Source organism: Gavia stellata, chromosome 4 (genome assembly GCF_030936135.1).
Source record: "Gavia stellata isolate bGavSte3 chromosome 4, bGavSte3.hap2, whole genome shotgun sequence".
Lineage (NCBI taxonomy): Eukaryota > Metazoa > Chordata > Aves > Gaviiformes > Gaviidae > Gavia > Gavia stellata.
In genome coordinates, this window is record NC_082597.1 from 58,938,638 (window position 1) to 58,964,863 (window position 26,226).

The following is a 26,226-nucleotide window of genomic DNA, read 5'->3' on the forward strand; positions in this document are numbered from 1 at the left end:
CTCCACATACTAGTATAGGGCTCCTAACAGTTCACTGAACAAAACTCTTAAAATCATTGTGCAGTGATTAAATACTCCTTGACCATGATGGATTAGTCTGCAAAGGAGCCTGTCCAGCCAGCACCTTGCTGGTGTTCACTTGGGAGTTAGGCAGTCTCTGGGTTTGGTGCTTAAAAGAAAAAATTCTGAAGCACAGTAACTTCATGATTTCTATTGCCCTTGTTACATAAAGGGAGGAAACAGTGTTAGCTATTGTAGGCAAATAACTTGCTGTTGTAGATCTTCACATGGACCTCAGGCCCAGTTGTCATTTTCACAAGAAACAGTCCTCTAGATCTGCTTCTATAGAACATGACCTTGAAGTATTTTATTTGTAATTCTCAGATGTTTACATATTTCTTAAGTTTCTGAGCTAGTAGAACACTTCTGTTTTAATTTCCTTGATCTCAGGTCTTCTTTCTCAACTTGCTTTTTGGCATTGGTCTGCTTTGCTGCACTGTATATTGCACTGTCCCAAAGTGCATCTTTATTTTCTATACGATATTCTGGGCGTGCTTACCAGTTCAGGGATACTTGATTGACAGAGCTGTTCAGATTATGTAGAGGCACAGATGTCTCTTTCAAGTTGCATGTAAAGGTCAAGTTCTGTTTCCACCAAACCCAAAGGAATACAGCCTGTGGTTTCACTAGTTTGTTTGCAAGATTTGTCCAAAGTTCTGATGCAAAGGGCAACGTTAAGTTTGGATACTAATTATGGAGGATGTTCATTTTGATGATGTTTGTACACAAATGGCAAGAAAAGATGTACGTAGTTTCTGATTTTCTTAAGAAATGTTTTACATGCTTTGAATTACTTGAGATTTCTAAATGCAGCTCAAAATCTGTGTCTCGAAATGTGGTTTTCAATAGAACAAGGAGCTAAAAAAGAGTCCGTTGCCCGCTTGTTTTTTAGTAGTTACCACACCCTTTTTGCTTCATTCCTGTAAACCAGAGCAGGAGCTCTCTGGCAGCTGCTTATGTAATGTCTCAGCCCTTGCTGTCAGTCTCCCTCAGTTCACTGTTTTAGTATCATGAGCTGCATGAGCCTTTGCAGGCTGTATACCAGTTTTTCTTTCCTGTCAGAACTTCATAAACATTTGTGTAACCTAAAATTACAGCCTAACTTGTTTTCCTGTTTTGCTTCAGATTCAGTTAAGGAATGCCAGAGAAAGGGGCATGGACTCTCCTCCAAAAATGGCTTGGGGAAATAAATATTTGCATTTGACCCAGTAGGATATGTTTCATTTTTTGAAATTAAACTTAATTTTCTCCTTGTGACTGTCCTCAAATTTGAGATAATTCAAAGCTGAATCTTGGCACTGCAGTGTTCCTGCCAACTCAAGTGATTTTCTCCTTTTTTGCATCTTGAAGCTCTATTGTTGAGAGCTGTCTTGAATATGCTACATTTCTCCTTAATTTGATTTTTTTTTTTTTACTTGATGATAAGTTATTAGCATTTTGAAACTTTTCTCTAATGGATTCCTTAAATGATAATGCAGAAGCAGGCTCTCAGGCTCTGTTCTGGTATTCCCCTGGAGTGTTTCTGATCCTACTCAAACCAGCATGTAGGTTAAAGCACCACAGTGAACATACTTGATTAGATTTTATGCCAGTGGGGTGGTTCTGAGTAGCAGAGTGTGTCAAGTGCCTGGGGCTCCTCCTGTGTTAGAGCCCTGAAGGAAGGACATTGGTTCTAGGATTATGTTGAGGTCGGAAGAGAAGACTGAGGAGGGACTGAGGCACCGAAACTACTGCATGGTTGAAGCACTTACATGCATTTAAGACTAATTCCTGCTTTAGGTCAACTCTCTAACTTGGTCAGCCAGCCAGTTACCTAAGTTGGGCTACAGGCATTCACGGCAATGCTAGGGGAGCAGCATAGTCATGGAAACCTAGAGGGCCAGGCTGCTCGATTCTGCCAGACGCTCGGTGGTTAGGAGGTGGGTGGTACCATCTAGCTATGGTTAAGCTTTTAGCCTTTATGAGTCAGCTATAGGCAGGGGACTGCAAGCCAGGCCTTTGCCTTTCAGCTACACTTCCTCTTAGTTGGAGAGATGATGTCACCATTGTGTGAATGCTATATTACTTCTCCTTTTATGGAGATGAACAGGCTTGAAGCTGGAGTCACTCATGCAGAGGAAGTGGGTGATAAAGGCCTGCTAGGATGTTCTGTAACTGACATGTGGAGCTGAAATTGGACATTCTCTTCTAGCGTCCCAACCTTTTTCTTCTCCCATCCCAAAACAACTAAAAAAAATTCAAGAGTTTGGGGCTCTATTAATTTATCAATTATGCCAATATATTTGACCACAGCAGTTCAGAATTAATTCAGGTTTGTTGTTTTGCAATAGAATATTTGGCTGAGGACTTTTTATGTACAAGATGTCTCTCTTGTGAAAACAAATTTCGTTTTAATGAAGTTTTTAATGTATGCTGAAGGTCCTGGAAGCAGTCTAAAATGAGGTCTTTTATTTTTGGACTGAAGAAAGTCAAGAATGAGTTAGATATTATTGGGTTTTATATACAGTAAAGTTAATCTACTGATCGTATTATATCATACTGCTGTATAGTTTAAATTTGAAGGATGTTTTACTTCCTGAATTTCTGGATGCTTGAGGCTGTTGCTTCTTATGATCACTTGAATACTACAGTGATGAGAACTGAAGAAAAGCCTAGATAAAAAGTTTTCCTTGGCAGCTGGTCTGGAATACAGAATTGTTGCTATAATTAACTAATGAGTTGTTATTCTGGATTGTTTTTAATAAGTGACTCTGTTTAGGATTGAAAAGCAGATGCAGATTTCTTTTAATCAGGCGTTTCTTGATTGTGTTATTATAATCAACTGAGTTTATGGTACCCAGCACATTTTCTTTTGCTGAGTAGGTTGCTTGCACAACTGACAATGGAGTAAAGGCAAGTGCTGACTGAAGTTGTGCAGTACGCCCATGTTGAATGATCCTTTAAAAAAAAAAGGAGGGGTGGAGGTGGCCTCTTGTCTGGGCAACTGAATTCTGATTCGTGATGGCACAAGTCAGTATTGTATGGAGAATGAATATTGGCATTTAAAGCAATTCTTAATTGGAAGTGTGTCTTAAAAGTTATGCGTTTGTATGCATTAGCTCTTTGGCCCTTTGGTCGGCTCCAGTTTCCTGTTGCTCAACATATTATTTGAGTTGTCTGTCTGTACACAATTAGAAGAATTCCAGCTATTCCAATGACTGCTGCTTTGCAGTCCTGGGAAAGAATTTCCCCCGGATTGCAAACAGGAATGTTGCCTTTTATGGCAGTGTCTGCATGCTGCCAGTGACTTGCCTGCACTCGCAGGTACCTTCCTGCTGGCTTAAAGCAGAGGTGACTAACGCAGCTGCAGCAGGCCACCAGGAAAGTATGTTGGGGGAGGAAAATGTATTGCCGAGAGGATTTTGAACACTGTCTGTGACTTTTCCTGCCTGAGCACCTTTCAACACCTTGCTCTGTGTTAAGGTGTGGAAAAATCCTGTGCTCGCCCCTTCGGGACTTCCTCGGGTCAGTCCAGGGTGCTGTTGCTACCTTGCCTCATTGGAATGAGGCTCAAAAAGAGCTTCTCAACTAAGTGCAACAAAACTTGTCATGATCAAAAAAAAGTCAAGTGCCAAAGAGCTTCTGAGTATTATCTGATGTTGGTCATTTTTTTCTGTTGGGCAGTTGCTTTATTTATCTGCTTACCAATGTTTTTTTTTCCTGGAATAAGGATCCTCTTCTGGAGGAGAAGGAAGGGAAGGCATGCACTTACGGCTCCATTGTCTATTTCAGGAGCCCCAGCTCGTAACCCCAACACTAGAGTTGACTACTGGGAGTAAGGAGCGCCTTCCTTAGGGTTTGGGGTTTTTTTCTTTTTTTTCCCCTCTCTCTCAAATTGGCTTCTTAGATGAGCCTCTGTAGTACCTGAATGCGAGTATAACCTTTGCTTGGACAAGAGGGCTGCTTGTTTATAGTTAAGCTTTCAGAAGTCAGATGTTATTCAGAGGCACATCTTTTCCTTGCACATAGCTGCTTTGTGATAGAGAATTGCACCCAGGTGTCGTGCTACCAAAGAATACGTTTCCTTAGGCAATCCATAAATGAGTCATTAGTTATTCCCCTGATCCACCCTCAAAGTGCCCAGTCACAGAGAGGGCTGGCATGTGCCTGCTGAGCCCTTGACCCACTGGGAACCTTGGATGGGTGGGGCCTTCGGAGCTGGCTAACATCTACTCTTTGACTGTCCCTTAGCAAAAGGGGTGTGTATCTTAAAGGCAGTTAAAAAAATTTAGCATTTGAAAAAATGAATATGCAATGCTAGTAAAGCTGCAGTATCTAGTTTTGACCGCTTAAGAGTTTGCTGGGCCAAAACCATTTGAGTGACGATTTTCTTCTGCTTGCTTTCTTCCAGTCTTAGGGCTGATCAGCTCTTTCTGAGAGCAGTATTAACAGGGATAAAGCAGATTGTTTTCTTCTAAATTTTTTTTGCTTATCTACATATAGTCAGTTTCCAGTGAAGAAGCTTAAGAGCAGGAGTTGCCTATCTGTAGCATGTGAACCTAATGGAAACATTATTGGTTTCAGAATAATTTAAGAAAAGATACAATCTCAGATTTGTTAGGTTTACCCGATTTCCTTATTCCATGAAAAATGTGTCCAAAGGCTAGATATACTTCTCTCTTTATAAACTGAGTTTATAGGAGATTTTTCTTGATGAATATGGCATTCATGACAATAGGACTGAAATGCTAAATTCACTTGCAGTAGCAGGGTTTAAGGATATGGCAAGTAGTTTCAGATACTTGAACTCTATCTGATGATGAAGCCTTCCCTAATTAGAGCTCGATCTTTTTATCTTGCACAAAACAACTTGAATGGTGACTCAATTATATCATCTAAGTACTCTCTGGTGGGGAGAATACTGAGTGCACTTGGGTTCCCTAAGCTACTGGAGAAAGGAATAGAAAGAACCAGTAGCTAAAATATGGAGACAGTCACATCCATAAATGCACTGATGAAGGTTACCAATTGCTAAAAGAATTTATTAGAGCAATCAAGTGAATATTCTACTCTCATGGATGTTTGAGGCTTTCTTTCTCTCTTTTTAGAGATTAGACTTAAGACCAACACAAAATTGGAGCTCAGTGTGGAGAAAGGAAAGAATGACAATAACCGGATGAAATCTAAGTGCTGTGTCAGTCAGGTTCTCAGACAGGGTGATCTGATAGTCCTCTGGTCTTGATCTTAAGCAAAAAACCAAAAAAACCCCACCAAACAGAAAAAAAAACCAACTAAAATCAAACAAAACAAAAAATCCTACTGCCAAATGGATAACTTACAAACTGTTCTGTGAGTGCCCTAATAGCTTTTGTGGACTGTCTGTGAATGACTTGCTGTGCTCAAGTCTGTTCCATGTCTGAACAGGTCTCACTGCCCCTGTGATGACTACAAGCTACTAAAGCTGTTGTGTAGGCACAGGGTCTCCCCAGTCTGCCCAGTGCTCCCAGCTGGTTCCTGGTGGCGTGGGGGAGGAATGGGATGCAGACTGGAGGTGGCGGGGGGCCATAGGGTGGAGGGGTGGATGAAAAGTGAAACCAAGGCAGAAGCAGGGGAGTGTGTTCACACAGAAGTGGTGGGGGAGCAGTAGGATGAAGGCATGGTAGGAGGACTAGTCAGGGCTGCGTATGAGGAAGTGGAATCATAAGTGAAAGCTGAAAGAAGGTTAAAGATGTGGGAGAAGATAGTGGTGGATAGGCTGGGTGAAGTAAGTTCTGTAACTGGAAAGATGTTATCATCGACAGCTGGGAATTGAACACAGGAGTTAGTATGTCTGCTGGTATGTCAGCATGAAAAAGAAAAGGTTTCTGCTGTTACCAGCTGCTCCATTAATACAATAGGGGATGGTGCCACAAATAAATCAACTGTATAGGGCTTAGGCTGCTGCTCAGCATTGTAGTTTTCATGTCCATTCTGTACAAAATAAGTAACAAAAAATTTTCACTGAGCTTCCGGTGTTTCTTTGGGGGGTGAAAGCCTCTGTTTGATGTGAGGTTTTGGCACTTTGGGATTTGTAACTGTTCCTGTCCCACTTTCCCCTTCCCCCTTCCATTTCCACTGCTCTGCTGATAACTTTTGTAAGTCAGTATGGGCCCAGTATAATGGAGGGGAGGGGACTGAAGAACAAATAGATGTACATCAAACTGTCGCTCTGTGGTAAAGAAACATTCAGTGAGAAAGTTCTGTATTGTTTATAGAAAAATTGTAATGCAAACAATATTCTTTCTGGATGAAGAAAACTAAATTGCGATGGTGCCATTATACTTTAGCAGATGTTGGGATGTTGGCATGTATTACCAGAAAAGGAGTTACCTGGCCATATTTCTGAAGTAAACTTGACAGAGTTTACTAGTTCCTTTTTTTGTCTTTGGTATTGATTTCATTCTGTCACAGAAATTTAATTTTAGAGTCTGAGTCTAACTACTTTTTAAAAATTTTATTCTAGATCGAGAGGATCAGTCCATCCTTTGCACGTGAGTATTACAGTTGTCAGCTTTTCTGGATGTCTAAGTCTGTGATAAAAAGCTTGGTTGGAGGACTCTTCTAATTGTAAATGCTGGAGGTGGGCTCAGTAAATCAGGTAACAGTGGAGAGTCAAGGAAGGTCCCACTACAGTTCCTCCTATATATATATATATATATATAAACCTTTCTGCAGAATAATTTTTGTAAGAAACGGAGGAAGAAGGGAGGTTTTGAAACAACCCTTGTGCTCAAACTCCTGAAGAAATACAGCTTTGTCAATGGAAAAGGCTTGAAGTCCTTCAGGTTTGATGCAACTGTTGTGTTTAAGTAAACTATACTGATGAGGCTGATACAGTAACAGATACTCTTGATACAGCAGTTTCTCTTCTAGACACAGCAAAATTTGTTGGCCCTCAGTTCTGCTTAAGGAATTGGTATGTTTCTTCTTGCAGTCAGGAGGCTTCCTTTTGAAATATTCACTTCATTACCTTTTACCCCTAGCTCTACAGCAGTCTCCGGATTATTCCTCAGCCACTTGGCAATCTTCATATCCAACTGATTAGAAAGCATAGTTCTTTATTGCCTTCCCTTCTCTGTGCACGCGTACAGAACCCGCACCCAGCAGCAAACTGGCTGAGGGCTAGCCTGCAGTCCAGCTGCACTGCTACTGCTTGCCAGTAGAACTTGTTTTTTCTTGGTTTTGAGGGAGCTGCCTTAATGGCCAGAATGCAGTTAAGGAGCTCTGTATTCCTTTTGGGCTTAGAAATATGAATATGTCCCCTTAAGTCTTGTTTGTGAATGAATTGCAGATTTTCTTTACAGAGGTGAATCAGGAGCTGGTAAGACAGAGAACACCAAGAAGGTCATTCAGTATCTGGCTCATGTTGCTTCCTCACACAAGTCTAAAAAAGACCAGGTAAGACCTGGGTTTAATGTTGCTTTACTGCTGTGGTGACTTTGGACAATAAATGTATATTGACTGATGTTGGTAAAAGCCATATTGCTCAATAAAAGCCTAGATACTAACATTTAACAGGGGACTGAGGAGGATAGTGAACTATGAAACAATAAAAGTTTGTCAAAAATTGCAAGCCAGGGAACATTGTTCTAAGTCATAACTCCTTTGAATTCAATGGAGCTACAGTGAGGATAAATTCATCCATGACCTTTTGCATTCGTGGGCAAGTGCATGGGCAAGAGGCACTATAAATGAAGGATCACCCATACAGATCTTTTTACATGGATGTATTGCTTACAACCAGTCCAGGCAGTGTAAAACCTTTATAGATTAGGTTTCGCTTTTACATATACTGTCTCAAAATCCACTGTCTCTCACTGGAGAATACAGTGATAGGCTAGTGGACATCAGGTGAAAACTTTAGAATTGTAGGAAAACATTAAAAGGGTGGAAAACAGCCAACTGTTAGCAGCACATGAAAGGAGGGTGGTGGTGATGGTGGGAGGACTTTAAAGATGTCTCACTTATATTTTTTTCCCCCTCCCTCTCCCCCGATGGACTATTGCCGAATTCGTCAGTTGTATCCTCGTAGGTGAGCTGCACGTTTACTGCACGTTCTGCACCAGGAATGCGTTTTCTGTCCCATTGTGTGATTTTTTTGAGCAGCTTTTCACTCCACACCAATATCACTTTCTGCAGCTAAAACAAATTCATAGACAATTCACAATTTTTTTTTTTTGTGTGGTGCACAGTAATCTTTTTGTGAGGATGTTCAGTCGGAGACTAAAGTAATATCAAGAATACTTGTGTTCTGTGCTCAAAACCAGTTTGCATTTAAGGTTTTTCTTGCAGGATTTCCCCAGATATACCATTCAAGAAGTATTCCTCCAGGGCAATAGGACTGGACCAGGCTTTCCTAGAACCATAAATGTCTAGTGTGCATGGTGTTCCTAGTAAGATAAATGTAGTTAGGTGCTTAGCTTTCTATTCCCTGCAGTGAGATGTGGCTGCAGGTTGCAAAGAAAGGTCGGGGGGAAGGCTGCCCTGCAGACAGGGTGTTCCAGGACTGTGAGCTTGTTAGCCAGAGCTGAACACATTGGAAATGTTCACTGGTGAGTTGTGTAATGAAAGCCAGATGCCAAGTGTGTCCACTGTATCTATACATAAGAGTTTTCCCATAGTAGCTTGATGTGTAGGCATGTCTTATGTGTATAGAGTATATGAATAACAAGGCATCTCTGCATGCAGGCATACTATGTGTGTGCGCACACATATTAATAAGTAACTTCTGGAATCCAACCAAAAAAAACCAACTTACTATGTGCCAAACTTTCATACATATGAAGGCTTTTTTCCATAGTCTGTCAGTAGCTGTATTTAGAAACATTATCCTTTTTTCTTTTTCTTTTTAAGTGTGGAAAATAGAATCATGGGGTTGAGTTAAGTATTCTTCCACTGCTTATCCTTGTGCAAAATTTCAACCACCAAAGCAGTACAGGCAGTCTGCTTAGGAGAATAAAACAGTCCTAAGTTGGACTGGTTGGTGATTTGCCCAAGTTTGAATTTTTTTTTTTTTTTAAATTTCCCTGCCCATGTGCGCCTCCCCCAACCCCCCCCCCCCCCCCCCCAGTTTTGATTATTCCGAAAAGTCCTGCAACTCATCTTTTGCTCCACTTTTGTGACTAAACAGTAGTACTGGCCTTACTGGAGAGGATTTAGAACTGGAGCCTTCGAATATTAATTGGTAATGAGTGCTCTATGCAACAATTCTTTACAAACCTTAAACTTGGAACCAGATTATAAGGGTTTATGAGGATGAATACATTAAATTTTTTTAGGATCTCGGGTATACTGATCACAGCAGATTTATTTTTTTAGGGTTGAATATGATAGTGTTGAATCTTTATACTGCAAGACTAGGCACGGAACTTAACCAATGATAAAGCACCACTACTTTCTATATTATCTACCAGAAGGGTTTCTTGACTCTCTCCTATTAGAAGTTTTGGATGTAAACCCCTATCTTTCCAAGTATCAGAGAAAAATCAAACTTATAAAGCATATTCTTCAACTCTAGCTCTCTTGTTTTGGAGGTAGTGGCAGCTTCCACCAATCCCAGTGCATTAGTGTATTCAGCTAAATAGGTTCTAGCTGCATGGTGTGACTACTAAGCACATTAAGGCTGCTTTTGGGGCCTATTGAATCTAATTATAAAACCACTTTTTTCATTTGAGGAAACTTTATTGATGGAAGTTGAGATTGATGTTTTCCCATGTTTAGTCTCTGCTTCTCTATGGACCTTAAATCACGTAATAGTTTTTTTCAAGATGAGAATGTTTGCAGCTAATTGGAAATTCATGGGTAATAGTTGCTAATGCTTAAATATTTGTAATGAAGATTAGGTTATTGATGATCTTTCTCCCTTCCCCATCCAACCCACTGTTGTTGGGACTCAGTTATTTGAGATGCTCGCATGACTGCAGAGAAGAATACAAAAGCAAATCCTTGAAGTATAAAATCCAAAACAAACCAAAAAAACAAATGCCTTACCCCATCTTTTAGTTTTTTAAATTGTATGCTGTTAAAGCTAGCTGTGATTTCTAGATGCCTTTCTCCATACTTCCTGAAGAATAAATGCCTGGCAAAACTTCTACCTTGCATAAAATCATTCCAAAAAGTGTATGAGATGCAAAAAATCAAGAGTACAAGATAGATGTGAAGGGTTTTGGTTGCTTTAAATTGGTGTTGCAACTTCAGAGCAGTAGAAGGAAAGCATACTGAAGAGTGTGTGCTGCCCAACCACAGGCTAACGGATCCAGTGGCTGTTATTGTTTCTGTTTTCATGAGGAATATTGTACATACTTCAAATGCATGCCAAGTATTAAACAAATTTATTTCAGGTCAAGGAGTGGCAGTTACAGGTGTCAGAAAATTGGCAGTGTCTTAGTGATAGGAACCTTAGAATGTCTAGAAAGCTTGTGACGGACAGCTCTGTGTTGTACTGGTTTTGCTTTGCAAAATTACCCATTTTATAATAATAATGAAGTCTCTTCCTTCAGTGAAAGGTGACCGTCAAAATTTAAGGTAAAAAACCCAACAAACCCCCCCAAAACTTCTTTAAAATTTTTAAGATAATGGGATTGTCTTTTTAAACAAGGACAGAGTACAGTGAGGAATGGATACATTGCAGTAATCGCAGCTGCTTAATCTTACGTGCCATTGCCATGGCTTGCTGAGAACTTGATCTTCGCACTGTATCATGGTGCTAACGCAAGCCCTGAGAACTAACTGACTCGACCAGCTCTTTAGTGTTTTCCTTTCCCCACAGCTTCATATTGCTGTGAGCCTGAACTGGCGTTCCCTATGCGTATTGCTGCCTTGGTGGTTCAAGGGACCTAATCACCTCTAAACTACAGTTTATGAACACCTGTTTGACACTAATGGCACTTACTGAGGTACTAAATAACAGGAGGGTCTATAGTATGGATTTCTATAAACTTTTGATCTTTGTGTAGCTAAGCATGACCTTATTTTTGTTTTTAGCCAAGTAATTAAAATAGATTTGGTGTCAAAGCCTGACTGCTTTTCAGAGGAAAAAATGGGCTTTTTTAATCTCTTCCCTCCTTGTTGCATAGTTGCATTGAAATGCTATGTTGCTGGCATCTTTCACTTGCATAGTAACAGATTGCAGTCACAAACAAAGGGCTAGGACTTCACTGCAGGATGGGGAGGAGGAATGGGGTGAGGGAAGAGTGTTCCAACTTCAGTACTGTGATTGCCACACAGTTTCAAGGACTGAGCCCTACTTTCAAGGTTTTCTCCTTACAAAGCCACACGCTGGCTCTGTTGTGAGAGAGCAGATGTCCCAGCTCAGGTTCCCTTCTCAGGCCTAACCCTCTTGTTATATATACTTGACAGTGAATGAAAGTGTTTGCAGCAGCTGTCCCTTCTATATATGTGCAGTTCTACAGGGACTGGGGGTCTTGTTTGGCCTTGCACTTTGGAAGCATGAAGTGAGGTGATTGTGGAAGTAAGAAATAAAGACTTGTAGTTCTTTGTGCAGTTTCTTATGTATCTTCCTCTTTTTTTTTTTTAATTGCATGTATTTTTAGAGAGACTGTGTAAAGACTAATCTGTTTTATAATGCACTTTGAGAATGAATGGGAACAATTTTCCCTTAGAAATATCCTTAAATAATTTGCCCATAAATTCCAGTTCTCGCGAATCAAACTTCATATCCATGTTATGCACAGGAAGTCTCGAGTACTTACTGATAACTGCTACAAAGAGAAACATTAATCTAACCTGTCATTTTCTGTCTCTAGAAGCTTTTTAGCTAATCTTGAAATATGTAGAGCTCCATGCTTTTAGCACAGAGGACAAGTAATTTTTAAAAATAGCCAGGGATATATCTAGAGCCTGCAGGGAAAGGTGTATATGCTCCAATGGTCTAGTACTTGGCAGGGTTAAAGGTTCTGAATTTTCTTTTTCTACAGCTCCAGCATTTTGTGTTCCTTGAGGGGAGGAGTGTGCGAATATGGCAGCAGAATGCAAGCAATCATGCAGTTTGTGGGATACCGCTAATTCTCTTTTTGTGTGTGTGTGTGTGCCTCCTTACAAAGGAAGTTTTTGCTTGTTTGTATTTTGGAAGATGTAGACTCTTAGTGCAAGCTTTTTGTTTTGTTTCTGGTTGGTTGTTTTTTTATTTTAAACATTAGACCTTTACAAACTAGCTTCTTAACCTACTACTAGCAGAGTTCAGGGCTGTCTTGTGGTAGCAAGACAGGATTTTCTTCACTTTTCCAGCCTAGGATGGCAAGACACTTCTGGGATGAGGGCCTGATCTTGGATGGTACGGTGTTTTGCTTTGATCCTGGGAAGTCTGTGGGATGTTATGGCCAAGTGGCTTTCAAGGGCGGCTTCTTATCAGAAAAACAGCACTGGGATGCCCTTGTTTTGAGGAAGGGAATAAGGCATATTTGTGAATGTTTCTGTTTTACCCAGGTAACTAATGAGTCTCCTTTTGAAGGTTTAAGGGTCATCTCCTAAGGTTTAATATGGCTTCTCTACAACAAGTGCCAAGCTAGTGTTGGTTTGACCCAAAGTTAATGCAGTAAACCACTACCCACTTTATTAATTTCTGATTTCTCTCTAGGGAGAACTGGAGAGACAGTTGCTCCAGGCTAATCCCATCCTGGAGGCCTTTGGAAATGCCAAGACAGTAAAGAATGACAACTCCTCAAGATTTGTGAGTATTACTATCCAGCGTGGATGTCAGTGTTCTACACTTTCCAGAGGGAAGACTTGGTCTGCTTTTGGATGAATTGCTGACAGGGATAGGACTATCAGTGAGTGACTTCCCTCAAATTAATCTGGGAAGTGAATTTAATTCAGTGAATTATCCAGAATAGACCTGATAGGTCTCTGGAGTGAAGGAAGCTGACCCTGTGCCAGGATCATCTATGCCGATTCTTATTGTAAGTTTATTACAGTCAGTTTTATCTTGGAGAGTAAATACTTGTCCTATTTTACTTGCTCTGGAGAGCGATGGACAGCATCTGCAAGGCAGATGGGGGAGCTAGAGCTGGTACTAAATGAAAGTGGTTGAAGCTAACGTTGAGGGAGGTGGAACTGTCCAGATCATATAGCACATGAAACTGAAGGGACCCTGGTTGTGGGAAATCTATGCTGAAACATAATGAATTTGAATTGTAGGCTGTCTGAATGTCAGAAATGTCTGAAAGTGTTTGGTGTCTTGTTTGTTAAATTGCTGTTGTGATCAGCAGGCATTGCCTGTTGGCTGACCTTATGTTTTGCCTAAAACCTACCTGACTTGTTCTGAATTTCCTTTCCTGATTAAAAAGAGAAGGTTTACCTTTGCTGTTTATTGCTGTTACCAGATAGAATGAATACTAATTTTAATGCTGTTATCTTTCTCTTAGGGCAAGTTCATCAGAATCAACTTTGATGTCAACGGCTACATTGTTGGAGCCAATATTGAGACCTGTATCCTTTCTGTAACCACTTAAAAGGAGAAGTTAAAGGCTATAGAGATCGAGAAAGTGGTAGGAAGCACTTAAATTTATGCTAGCAAGATTGCTGTTTTAATCTCCTGTTTCTTCATATAGTATTTTGTGACCTTTGTGATCATGGTGGAAGTCTTTTCTGAATCAGTGAATTCTAATCTTAGGAGGCTGAAATGGAAGCATAAACTGCAATAAGATGAATAGCTTTGGAATTTCATAAGCCATTCTCACTTTTGTCCAAGGCAAGTAGGGATGGATGGCCACTGTTTTTCTGGCTTTTATCAGTTAAGTCTCTGTTATCATAGCCATCGTTCAGAGGCTGGCAGAACTGAGACCAGAAGCTCAGTGGGTTGTTGACTGATAATGATTGCTAAATCTATACCCCTGTTAATTGGCATGAGGAGAATATCAGGTAGTACGAGTTTTTTCTCCTGCCATAGAATAGGAAGTGTTTTGTATGTCCTGCTATATGCCTTGACTCTCTGAAGATCTGCTGGAGAAGTCACGTGCAATTCGTCAAGCCAAAGAGGAGAGAACCTTCCACATCTTTTACTACCTGCTGTCTGGGGCAGGGGAGCATTTGAAGAGTAAGTATGATTTTGATGTAGTTATGGGGTTCCCTTATCCAAACGACAGAGGGTCCGAAACACTTGTAGGCTAGGACCTGTTCCTTTATAGTTTCTTGGCTCTGCCTTTTAGATATGGTCACCCCTCCTCCACTTCTTCCATACACTCATACATCCCTCTGCCCTCCCCCTGCACTTCTCAGTTCCTGAAAACTTGCTTCTCTGGTTCCTTCCTGCACTTGTCTCCTTGCCGAAAATGACTCTACGCCCTTCCTTATCTAAATCACTGTCCCATGTTTAGTCTCGTCTTGCATGATGTAAACCCTCCTAGTGCAGGAATGGTCCTACTGTGATGTGCTCAGCTTTTAACTGAACGGAGCAAAGCTGCTGGCATCTAAGCCCCTCTAGAAGTCTAGGATTCTAGTGCACCTAGCTCAGCCTGGTAATAAGGGTCCGTGTTGTGCGAGAGGGGGGAAATTGATCTGAAGGAAGGACAGAAGGAGAGGACTTTTCTCATAGTTGATACTGTTTTGAGAGCTGTATATTAACTTTCACCTGACTTGTAACAAATGAGGTCTCTGAAATTAAAGGCAAGTTTACTTTCAAGTTAATCCCTGCTTCTTATAGACTTAGGGCGTAATGATGATTGACACTGCTTTGGTGGAGCAGTCCAGAGGAAGGAATAGAAACAAATAAGGCAGAAAACCTCCAATGTTATCTAAAATACGTTAGATGTTCAGCCTGCAGTAAAACTGGGCTTAATCCCAGATCCATCCAGCACCTGCTAGCATATGCAAGTCAGAAATTTGATCTCAGTGGTAGCTTGTTGTTGATTTAAAAAAAAAAAAAAAGAAAAAAAAAAAAAGAAAAAGCCATAGTAACTTCTTTCTCAATTCTTTCCTAAGCTGATCTGCTGCTGGAGCCTTACAACAAGTATCGCTTCCTTTCCAATGGGCATGTTACGATTCCGGGTCAGCAAGACAAAGATATGTTTCAGGAGACCATGGAGGCAATGAAGATCATGGGCATCCCAGATGAGGAGCAGATAGGTATGAATCCTCTGAAGGGCTTGAAATGCAAGGAAATGAAAGAAGGAACAGATCATATCTCTCTGGAGCTTTTCTGCTCTGGGGTTCTTTGTTTGTCTGTGATTTTTTTGTTGTTGTTGTTGTTGGTTTTGTTTTGTCTGATGTCCACCCCACTCCCTGCTGCCTCTGCAAGTGAACAGTGTGCAAGTAATAAACTTAGTGGCTTTGGAGTGACCCACCTCAGGATCTACCAGCACAGTTTCAGTTTATACAGTTAATGTTAGAAGTCAAGCAGCTAACGAAAACATGCTTCTGCTTGCTGTTTTTGTTCCCAATCTGAGGGCTGTATATCCAGTTTATGAATAACACATCCAAGATACAAGAATCCCCTCATTCTCTTGTGCAGTGCACAGCTTGCGTGCTCCCCCTATCCCTAAGCAGTGGCTTTAAAGTATCTAATCCAACCATTGCTGGATTAGTACTTTGAGAATGGCCTGGTCATAGTGCCTTTCTTTCCAGCTTAACACTGAACTGCTGATCAGAAATTAATATTGTCTGATTCTGGGAGCACAGTGCCATGACAGTGAAGCTGGAATTGCATGCACCCAGCACAAAGTGCAGTGATAGGTATTCACCAGCTCTGTGCTGTCTCATTCATCATCTGCCTCACTGGTTTGGAACCAGTGTTCGGCAAAATCTCAGTTTCTAAATGTATACGGTCTTCTAAAACTAGGACTGTTTTTTCTCTACACTGAAGCAAGCATCTGTGGTGGTTTGAGGTCACCACCTCTTCTGCTGGAGGCTGCAGCTCTTGTGGCTGTAGGGAATATGTGCTTGTGCTTTAACTGTTACTCCTCATAGTCCAGCCTGCTATAAATCCACACTGTCGTTATCCACAGTTTAATACAGTTCTTGATATCCTGAATCATGTGAGTCTGAAACTGCTCTATTGAGGTGAAGAGAAATTTGCCTAAACTGAATAAAAGAATTGGCAGCGTAATTTATTGTCAGGATGTCCTGCTATGCTCAGTTTTTTGAGTTGGGTTTTTAATGTATGCTCTAGGGCATGTCTTTGCAGTCATGTAGATGAGCTATTGGTTCCAGCCACTACAGCAAAGATAGCTTTAGTGTTTTGCACTTGCTGTTCAAAGTGTGAAGTGCATTAATGTTCCTTATAGGCTTGGAAGAAGAATACATACAGTGGCTGGATGGATGGTAGGCTTACTTAGTTTTGATGTAAAGTCTAAAAACTAACTATCTTCATTTATGAGACAAGATCAAAATAAGCTGTTTGTCCAAGTGCCGGGACTCCAGATTCAACTGTCAAACCACTGGATTTCGTAACATGCCACTAGGAACATAACATGTTTCTTTTCTGTTAGTCCTGATGTAGCATATATGGAGCCTTTGTTTGCTCTGCTATCAAAAGGATATTGTTTTAAAACAAATGTTTCTGTAACAGGTAAAAATTAGCAGGTGAAAAAATATTTGGTACAAGATCCCCTTTACAAGTGACTGGCAGTTTACTTTGCTCAAGGCAACTAGAAGCTATTATGCAACGAGCTTTTATTGATACGTGGTGAAAATTGAATTGATGCTCTGGCATTGAAAAACATCTTTCCTGTCCTAGCATCTGATGCTGCTTTTGTGATGTGCACCATTCAAAGACTATGAATATATCATTAGCAATGGGTGGGGTGCTTCAGCATGTAATTAGTAATAGTTATGGTACAGGCGCTTTCACCCACATCGTGCTGCCCTTCACACATTATAATGCATGTCTGTATGGACTGCAGACCTTGGTCAGGGAGCTGAAAGTGATACGGGGTTAAAGGAACAGAATCTTCCTTCTCTTAATTGGTTTGTACTCTTAATAACTGTCTCTTTCCTGCGTTTAACAGTAGTCATTGAGGAAAATAGTGAATTTTGGCCCTCTAGCAGAAAACAGACATTTTATCAAAAAACATAGATGTAGGATGGTGCATCACCCTCAGTCTTGTCTCCCACTTTACTGTAGTGATGTTGAGAATGGGTAAATTTCCAGGCTGTGTAGTCTTGCATAGGAGGGATAGGGAAAGTCCTGTGTCCTGAATGGGAGTCATATAGAGGAATTCCCTGTGGTGGTTTTTTTTGCAAATTCCAGAAGGATTTTTGGGATGTTGAGAAGGGCCTCTTAACCATGTCAGGAAAAGTAGCTGGATCATATCAGGGCTTTTGGAGATGTCTGACACTAAGCTATTATTACTTTAAAAGGTCTGCTGAAGGTTATCTCCGGTGTTCTTCAACTTGGCAACATAGTCTTCAAGAAGGAGCGTAATACAGACCAAGCCTCTATGCCAGACAATACAGGTAACCAATCTCCTTTTCCCACCTCAAAGAAAAATGCAGAAAAAAGCCTCCAGGAAGTTCCGGCAAGTAGAATATATTACAGTATGTAGGAAATGCTGGAGTCCTGTTTTTCTATAAGGTGAACTGTTTGTCAAAGGAGCTGACATGCGCCTTCATACAAATAGTCGCTGTTTTGCCAGGTGTGGGTTTGCAGCCACCCATGGGCAGGAATGTGGCACTGTTCTTGTGACAGGGCTAGGCTGGAAGTACACGTGATGACCAGATGAAAAGGATTACTCTACTGGAATATGTAGGGTGTGTATGTTTTAACCAAGCTAGGAATGATTGCTCCTACAAACCTATATTATCAGAACTCAAGGAATGTTCTTTGACTCATACAGTTACAAGTCTATGTCCAGAGTAAGGTGGATAGTTTTGTGGTGGCTATAAAGTATGTGTGCATATTTTAATTGCACTGCCCATTGTTGTATGTGTAAATAGTACCATGTTTCACATGATAGAAGGCTGTCTGTTGGAAGACAGCTCTTAGCCCTTCATTACAGATGTACTGCAGAAATATAAGAGGTTGCTAATTTATTTTAAGTGTTTATATTTTTGGCTATTATTATTATGGAAAATATGTTCTAAATGGCATTTTGGGGAGGAGTGTAAACCATTTAGGTCTTGGATCTTGAATCTGAAACACAGAGTTACCTCAAAAACTAATCAGTAGATGAAGACAGAACAATTAGCTTGATTAAGAAATATGTTACTTGACATTATCTTTAAATTGGTTACAGACTATGAACTTTCTAAAGCTTCCATGTTATGACTTAGTGGTATTGAGAGTATTGCTTCAAATTTACTCTTGTGGCTTCTGGAGAAACCCAGTAACCTGTAGTATGGGTTGCAAGAGGTTTTTTGGGATTTTTTGGTTTTGACGATACATTTCTTTGTCTCATTAACCTGTTCTTCATTTAACGTTTTTTATAACCTGTTTCATGACTCTCTTGGGAAGGCAGCTGCAGGAATGTTTTTCTCTTGCTTTCTGTGAGAAAAACAAAAGAACATTTATCTCTTTGTTGTTTCCTCTTACTGTCTTTAGCTGCTCAGAAAGTGTCTCACCTTTTGGGTATCAATGTGACTGATTTCACTAGAGGTATCCTGACTCCTCGCATCAAAGTTGGGCGAGATTATGTCCAGAAAGCTCAGACCAAAGAGCAGGTATGCATTCTCTAAAAGTGAATGAGTACTTCAGTCTTTAATCTTGCTGCCACGAAGATAACAAATGTATTAGAGGCTTCTGTGGTGTTTAATAACCATCTTTATGGCTGCAGTGTATAGCAACCACACTTGAATAATGTAGCATGCATATTACTTCTAGTATTTGCTCACTTGGTCTGTATAAAGATAGAAACCACTCTGCCCCTGTAGCACTTTATCTCATCTGGGGAAAAAAAAAAAAAGAGAACACAACTCCCCTACTTTTGGTGTCTGGGTGTCCCAAGGGAGTAAGTTCCTTCAGTGCTGTATGCAAGGATGACGTTTTAAAGTTGCTGTAATACAGAAAGCAGCAGTTTTGAGTAAGTCAGCTACTAGGGTGGAAAAATTTGCTGCTCACCCTTGAAACTGATTGTAAATTTTGTAACACTCTCTTGAATCAGGTTGTGCTCTAAATGAAACGTGACCTAGGAGCTAGTGGCATCCTGAATGGAGCAAAGCCCCTGGGCTTACTCACTGCACGGCTTCTTTATGAACGTATTCTCAGTGTAAATAAACACGCCCCCATAACGTGGAAGATATTGGGAAGAGAGTGAAGTCCAGAAGTAGTCACAGGCTGCCTTTCCATTTTTATCTCTGATTTCTTACTATAGGTAGTATTTTTGTGTCAATCACAGGTAGGGTAGTGGCATGGGAGGAGGGGGCTGGGCTTCACAAATCCTAAATTACGAAAGAATTTAAATGCTTTTCTTTTGGACCTATGAAACACGCTATGTTACTATAGTCTTTGGAGGTGTCTGGGCATAATTTTTCTTTGTTGAGTACCAGGCATTGGTTTCTCCAACAGGCAGGATCCTGAAATTTGGCTTTGATACACTAATTTAGTAAGACAAATTCTTTGCTCTTTTATGGAGTATCGCTGTGCCATCTACTTTTCATTGGGAATAACCTCTGAAATAAGCCTTGTTCAGTGAGTTTGGTGGTGAATAGAAAATCTCAGACTACAGTTGAGCCAGTAGATGCCGAAACAGTGTAATCTGTGCCTTCCTTTGGATTATAATGTAACTCCTGATCTTTGTCTTTTTTCTGTTTAGGCTGACTTTGCCATTGAAGCGCTGGCTAAAGCCACTTATGAACGTATGTTCCGGTGGCTGGTTATGCGTATCAACAAGGCATTGGATAAGACCAAGCGACAGGGTGCGTCCTTCATTGGAATTCTTGACATTGCTGGCTTTGAAATTTTCGAGGTAAGGAGGTGTCAGGTCCTTGCACTCAGCACAGTTTTCCATGGGGCAAAGACCGCTGAAGAAAATAGCTTTAAAACTGGAAAAGAATAGTGTAGTTTTGGAAAGGATGTGTATTCCACTTCTGTTACTTGAGATCCCTGCTGATGTGAACTGTCAGATAAGTTAGTTAATAACTTAAGTGGTTCATTTCTTTCGTATTTTATGTATTCTGCAAACGTTTTATCTTATTGCTGTGTATTCTGATGTTTACATCCTTTTTGGCACATGCATTAGAATTATTTTCATTTATGGTTCCATGTGTTCTTGATTCTTTATAGCTCACACTTAAGAGTTTGCTAACCTACAAAAGTCTTTTAAAATGTCATGTAGAGTTACGGATCACCACTGGACTTAAAATTTTACGTCCCATTAATCTGTCCCAAAACATTTAAGGGATGACCCACTGAACCCATTAGCACTGCTAAAAATTGTTAGAAATGGTTTCTTCTTCCTGCTGATGAGTTTTGGAAAAGGCAAAGACAGGGTAGACCAAAGCAGATACAACATAAATTCTGACCTATGTATGCTTCTTTCTGCAAGAAGCCTGAAAATCGGGCATCAGAGTATGGTTTCACATACAGTTAAACAGACTCAACAGCAGCTCTTTGATACAGAAAAGGAGTGAACTTGCTCCTTTTCTCCTCTGCTGCTCTTGGCTGCAACTGCTTGTACTGTTCACCCTTTAGCCCTGTGGAAAATATTTTCTTATGGTGTTTTATAATTGAATTGGTCTGCAGAGGGGAATCTGAGCATAAAAACTGATGCAAGATAAATGTAGGAGAAGAAAAGCTGAAGGAAGGTTGAGGGAGAGATGGAAAAGAGGGGAAGTGGGAGCTCCTTTTATAGGTGGCAGTGAACTGTTAGGCCAAACCATTATGTCTATGACACAACAATTTTAGAATGTGGTTTTGTATTATGCTTAGTCTGAAGCAACCACAGGCTGCCATCAGAGAATAACTGTCCTGCCATTATCCCAGCCAGGCAGCTGCTATCAACCTGTGTTATGCTGAATCTAGCTCATGCGCAGCTGCAAGGTGAATTGGACCAATTTATTCATAAAGTGGAAAACTACACAGAAAAGTTGAATTTTTTTAAAAATTTTTTTATTTCTTTTTTCTCACTGATCGGTCTGCTTTTGGTTTCATGGCTGCTGGATCTCATGAAAAGGAGGGGAGTTGAAATACATGATTAGAAATTACTGAAACATGGAGGAAGTAGATCAGGACCATTCTCTTCAGCAGCTGCATTTTGTTCAGTGTGGTCTAAACCGTGGGTTATTAACCTTGTCCTTACAGTTTGAAGAAATCTGGAGATGTTGAAGAAATTTCCCTCACTTCCCTTGTTCTGATTTTACATATGAGGATTAAAAAGGGACTTTCCAGTGCACATGCTTTTAGGAATTTGTCTTCAGGCTTCTGTTGCTTCCTCTTCCTATGAAGAGGACCTGCCAGCTCTGAGTTTGTGAGAAAACTGGAGTCTTTTCTGTTCCTGGGTTAAGTAGCTGCAGTAATTCTTCTGCTGTTTACAACTAAACATTCTTTTGCAAAGTCTGAGGAACAGTATGTATGAACTTCCCTAGAGATTGCAGCAGTGATGCAGTGGCACGTGACAGGAAAGGCAGTACATAAGCAAATGGGGTTATTGACAAAGGGCTGTCCACCCCACACAGAACACTAGCTTAAATTCCTGAACTGTAGATGTGACCGTTTGTCCTGAGAGAATAGTAGGTGTGTCTTTAAAAGCAACTATTCAAACGTATTTCTACCTTTTTCTTCATTAGCTGAACTCCTTTGAGCAGTTGTGTATAAACTACACAAATGAAAAGTTGCAGCAGCTCTTTAACCACACCATGTTCATTCTGGAGCAAGAGGAGTACCAGAGGGAGGGCATAGAGTGGAATTTCATTGACTTTGGCCTGGATCTGCAGCCCTGCATTGACCTCATAGAAAAGCCGGTAAGCTTGTTCTTCTACCATCAAGCAGCAAGAAATGACCACACTAATTTTGTCATTGAGCACATAACCTCTACCTGTAGACTGGAAACTAGCTTTCTAGCTTTTGTAATCCTCTACTGACACTCTGGTATGCTTAGAAGCAGAAGTGAACAGTTTCCTCTTTGTCTGAAAGTGTGTCACCAATAAATCTGTTAGGGTCAGTTCTGTAGGAAACACTGCATGAAAATAGATCTAGTCAGCCACTTTTTCCTCTTGCAAAACTGTCTTCATTTGTGTAGATCTGCATGGTGCTAGATGTGTGTGTGGCTTACCATAAGTAGCGTGAACTTCCTTACTGAACTATAAGCGTGATGAGAAGCTGTGAATCTCTGCTTTCATTCTGCTCTAATGAAACTTGGAAACTTATAAACTTCATAGTAGATGTTCCAATAGTAAGGACTAGTTTCTGAAATGTTCTGCTATGGTCTTCTGCATTTAGATACCTGGATATTTGGAGAACAATGTGATAGTGTTCCGTATATTAAAAATATGTAATTTTTTCCCCATGTAAAACAACCTAGACAAATGTCATAGAGACCTTCTCATAAAAATGGCCAGAATTCAGATGAGGATTTTGAAGAATTACTGACAATTTCTATTAGTATAGAAGTAGTTGAACTGATACCACACAACAGGTGAATGTGATGGGGATCAGGCTTAGATACCCTTTTTTTTTTTTTTTCCTAGCCATTTAAAGGTGTTAATTATTGGTGTAGTCATGTATTTAATGACATTTTGATGTTTCCCTTCTTTAAGGCTGGGCCTCCTGGTATACTGGCTCTGCTGGATGAAGAGTGCTGGTTCCCAAAAGCAACAGACAAAAGCTTTGTGGAAAAAGTTGTACAAGAACAAGGCACCCACCCCAAATTTCAGAAGCCAAAGCAGCTGAAAGACAAAGCTGATTTCTGTATCATACATTATGCTGGCAAGGTAAAGAATTAGCAGCTAAAATGTGAACACTGGAATGACTGCTGTATTTTCTAATGCATAACCACTGCTTCTAAGAAATTGCTACTTTACAAAATGGCTGCCTATGGGAAACCAGTGGAAGATTTCACAAAGTTGTTCCATTGCTGTGGACCTGACAGGGCCTAAGAGGATTTGCTTGCAAGTTATGTATGTATAGTTGAAGACATGTCAAACTGTCACCAATTTAAATTTGTTCTCTGTGACTTGGTGAGATTGGAGGTACTTTTCAGAAACCTTGCATCAAGACTTCATCACCAAAAATGATGATGCAGTTGTTTGTCACACTCTGGGTGGTACAAACTAGCATTGCGAATCCATTTGCTTCACTGACAGAACAGAATATGCAGCTGTTTTCTAGGGTTTGAAATTTGTATGTATGCTTGCTTAGATGGCAAATCCAAGAATGATTAGGTAATCTGTTGTTGATTGTGCAAACCTCACTGCTACTTCTATAGAATTTGCAAGATCTTGTTGCATCTTGTGCTGCAGAAAATCCCTCCCAAGTTTCTTGATGTCTTTATCATCTCCAGGTGGATTATAAAGCAGATGAATGGCTGATGAAGAACATGGATCCACTGAATGACAACATTGCTACTCTTCTCCACCAGTCGTCGGATAAGTTTGTGTCTGAGCTGTGGAAAGATGGTATGTAATTAAACTTAATCTCATATGTTTTCTCTTGTTTTATGTGGGAGAGTTTGATCGTCAGAAGTCTGTGATGAGTTGTGTTGCTTTTTTTCCCCAAAGACTGAGCCACGAAGATGAGCATTATCTGGAACATCCCTTGCTTAGATCGTGGTATTGCATTAGTAGTTCACTGTAACTCAAGAGAAAGGTTCATGTGCATCAACTTATGTTAAGCTTGCTGCATATATAGCAATTATTTCTTGAAACAGAGAACGCCAGGATAAAATATGAACGCACCATTATGTCCCAGCAGCTTGTGTAGCTGCAACACTCAGACACGAGATCTGAGGTTGAATCTACGTTTTCAGTTCCTGCAACTAGTGTGTTCTTGCTGCAGTGTTGTTCAGTATTTTACTCTATCTTCTCTGGGTTTATCTGCTTTTGAGTCTTACTGTTGCTGTCACTTTCTGCGGTGGGTTTTCTTTGACGTCTCTGTCTGTTGCAGAGATGCAGAACGTTCAGAGAGCCTATTTCTATCAACACTTTCCTATTCTTCATCTAGAACCAGGTGACTGAGAAACCCAGCTGTTGTGTCATGTGCGTAATGCATCCTAGAGCCATGCAAGAAATGCTTCCGTTAACTTCTCTTTGTCCCTTTGTCATACCTGCTTGTTTTTCTTGTTCATTTCCTCTGCTTTGTGCTAGTAGCTTCTCACAGACTTTAAAACAAAAGCAAAACTCTCACCTTGTAAATGGATACAAGAAAAATATGGACATATTCCGGTGCTAAAGGTTGTTCTTGCAAGACTTGCATAGGAACAGCTAAAAGCAAATCCCTGTCAGCTGTTTGAATGTAGAGCTAGCAAGGCTGTATTTCTCGCAAGATTTGGAAGGAAGATTTCTGGGACTGAGTTTAAACTGAAATCCAGTTTAACATTGATTCTAGTGTTGGGATTTGACTTCAGCTGCTGATCATTTAAAAGAAAGTTAATTTGGCAAAGGAACTTGTACTGCATGAAAAATGGCCATCAGCAACTTATGCCTAACAAGGCCTTTGCTGTGTGAGAGAGACTCCTTCTGGACTTCAAATGTCAACTGAACCACAGCTGATCAGTTCTTATTTATTGTTCTTAGCTGGATCTTCTGTTGCAAGTGACTGTCCTTTTTGCTATCTTTATGTAGGTTGCAGGGCTCAAGATTTTTGAAAGGATTGTTCCAGCCGCAATCTGGGACACTCTTATGTGGATTTCTCTGTGGTGTCATCTAGTAACATATCTGTCTTTTCTTTCTGATAAGACAACCTTGACCCTATTCTAACAGCTGCTCTAGAAGTGACCAGTTCTAAACTAATATTACCTGTAAATTAGAGTATCCTTTCTTGTTTCTTCTTTTGTAGGGGTTTCTCTTCGCAGTTTTTTTTCATCAGAAGCCAGCTGAGCACAAGTTGATGTTTTTTCTGAAGTTAAGATTGGGAGCCTGAGTGTAGGCATCAGCCAACCACTAAAGATAAAGTGAAGTAGTAGCTTGAAGTCCTTAATAAAAATGTACTGGGGGTGTGGAAATTTATAGTGATGTAGTTGGTTTTGGGTGGGTGGGTGAATTTTTAACTCCATGTAGAAGAGCAATGGGAAAAAGTAATGCTCTAGTTTCTTCTTGCCCCTGCTACTCTCAGGTCTAGCTGTCTTCTATTGAAAACAGGCATCTGTGGAGTCCACCCATCAAGGTGATAGCTTCATCAGTGCTTGGATGTCACTGTGGCATAGTGGAGAAACTGTTGAGGCAGGGAGTTTGGACTTTCTCCTAGTGGTTTTGTTCATGTCTCTGTCATAGAGTACTTGTGCTCCAAAAATAAACACTGGTATCTTGAGGTTTGGTTTCTATCAGGCCTTTCACCATGCCTTTTACCATGTTTGTGCAGTTTACAAGTAGATACGGCTTTTCTGATCACCGGTCATGACAGTTCTGCCTGTAATGCAAGAGTGAAGCTGGGCTTTTTGTCTAACTGTGGCCCCTTCTGGGTCAGAGTTAACTAATAGTTGACTCTGCTGGGCTAGCAGCTAGAACTCTTGGTTTGGTGTTTTTTGTTGTAACCTGAGCAAGTAGAAGCATCTGAAACTCACTTCTAGATTGCTTTTCCCGACTTGCCATCCAGATCATCAGTAGAATATGTCTGGGAGTAAGTTTGACTCCATCACTCAAATTTCCTGTAGTGAGCTGTTGCTTTTTTTCCTTCCTGCTCCCATCCCTGCACAAATTCTATACAGGAGTTGACATCTGTGTAGAGATGAAGCAAAAAGGATCCTGCAGCTCCTCTCATTTATCCTGTTCTACCCAGATGTTCTTTGTATATTCCAATGCTTCCTTTGTTTGTGGCAGAATTTTAACGCTCTTTCTTGTGCTTTCTCTAGTTGACCGTATTGTTGGGCTGGATCAGGTAGCTGGTATGTCAGATACAGCATTGCCAGGGGCCTTTAAAACCAGGAAGGGTATGTTCCGAACAGTGGGACAGCTCTATAAAGAACAGTTGGCTAAACTGATGGCTACCTTGAGGAACACCAACCCCAACTTCGTCCGTTGCATTATCCCCAACCATGAGAAGAAGGTAAAGACAATTATAACAGTACAGCTCATGCAGTCTTACATGGGCTTCCTGGGGCACATGGC

At 40.6% G+C, this 26,226-nt stretch overlaps 1 protein-coding gene across 2 annotated transcripts in view; it reads left to right on the forward strand.

Moving 5' to 3' along the window:
• Nucleotides 1-26,226, forward strand: part of MYH9 (myosin heavy chain 9) — a 72,141-nt gene that overhangs the window by 25,948 nt on the left and 19,967 nt on the right. Inside the window, exons 4-17 of one of the 2 annotated variants that reach the window (XM_059816467.1) lie at nt 6,542-6,569; nt 7,383-7,476; nt 9,638-9,646; nt 12,674-12,766; nt 13,461-13,524; nt 14,033-14,131; nt 15,016-15,159; nt 17,392-17,487; nt 18,572-18,690; nt 19,782-19,934; nt 21,754-21,927; nt 22,723-22,896; nt 23,466-23,580; nt 25,971-26,164. In XM_059816467.1, the coding sequence (XP_059672450.1) occupies nt 6,542-6,569; nt 7,383-7,476; nt 9,638-9,646; nt 12,674-12,766; nt 13,461-13,524; nt 14,033-14,131; nt 15,016-15,159; nt 17,392-17,487; nt 18,572-18,690; nt 19,782-19,934; nt 21,754-21,927; nt 22,723-22,896; nt 23,466-23,580; nt 25,971-26,164 (1,556 nt within the window). The remainder of the gene's footprint in view (nt 1-6,541; nt 6,570-7,382; nt 7,477-9,637; nt 9,647-12,673; nt 12,767-13,460; nt 13,525-14,032; nt 14,132-15,015; nt 15,160-17,391; nt 17,488-18,571; nt 18,691-19,781; nt 19,935-21,753; nt 21,928-22,722; nt 22,897-23,465; nt 23,581-25,970; nt 26,165-26,226) is intronic. The other variant, XM_059816466.1, reaches the window with a different exon arrangement.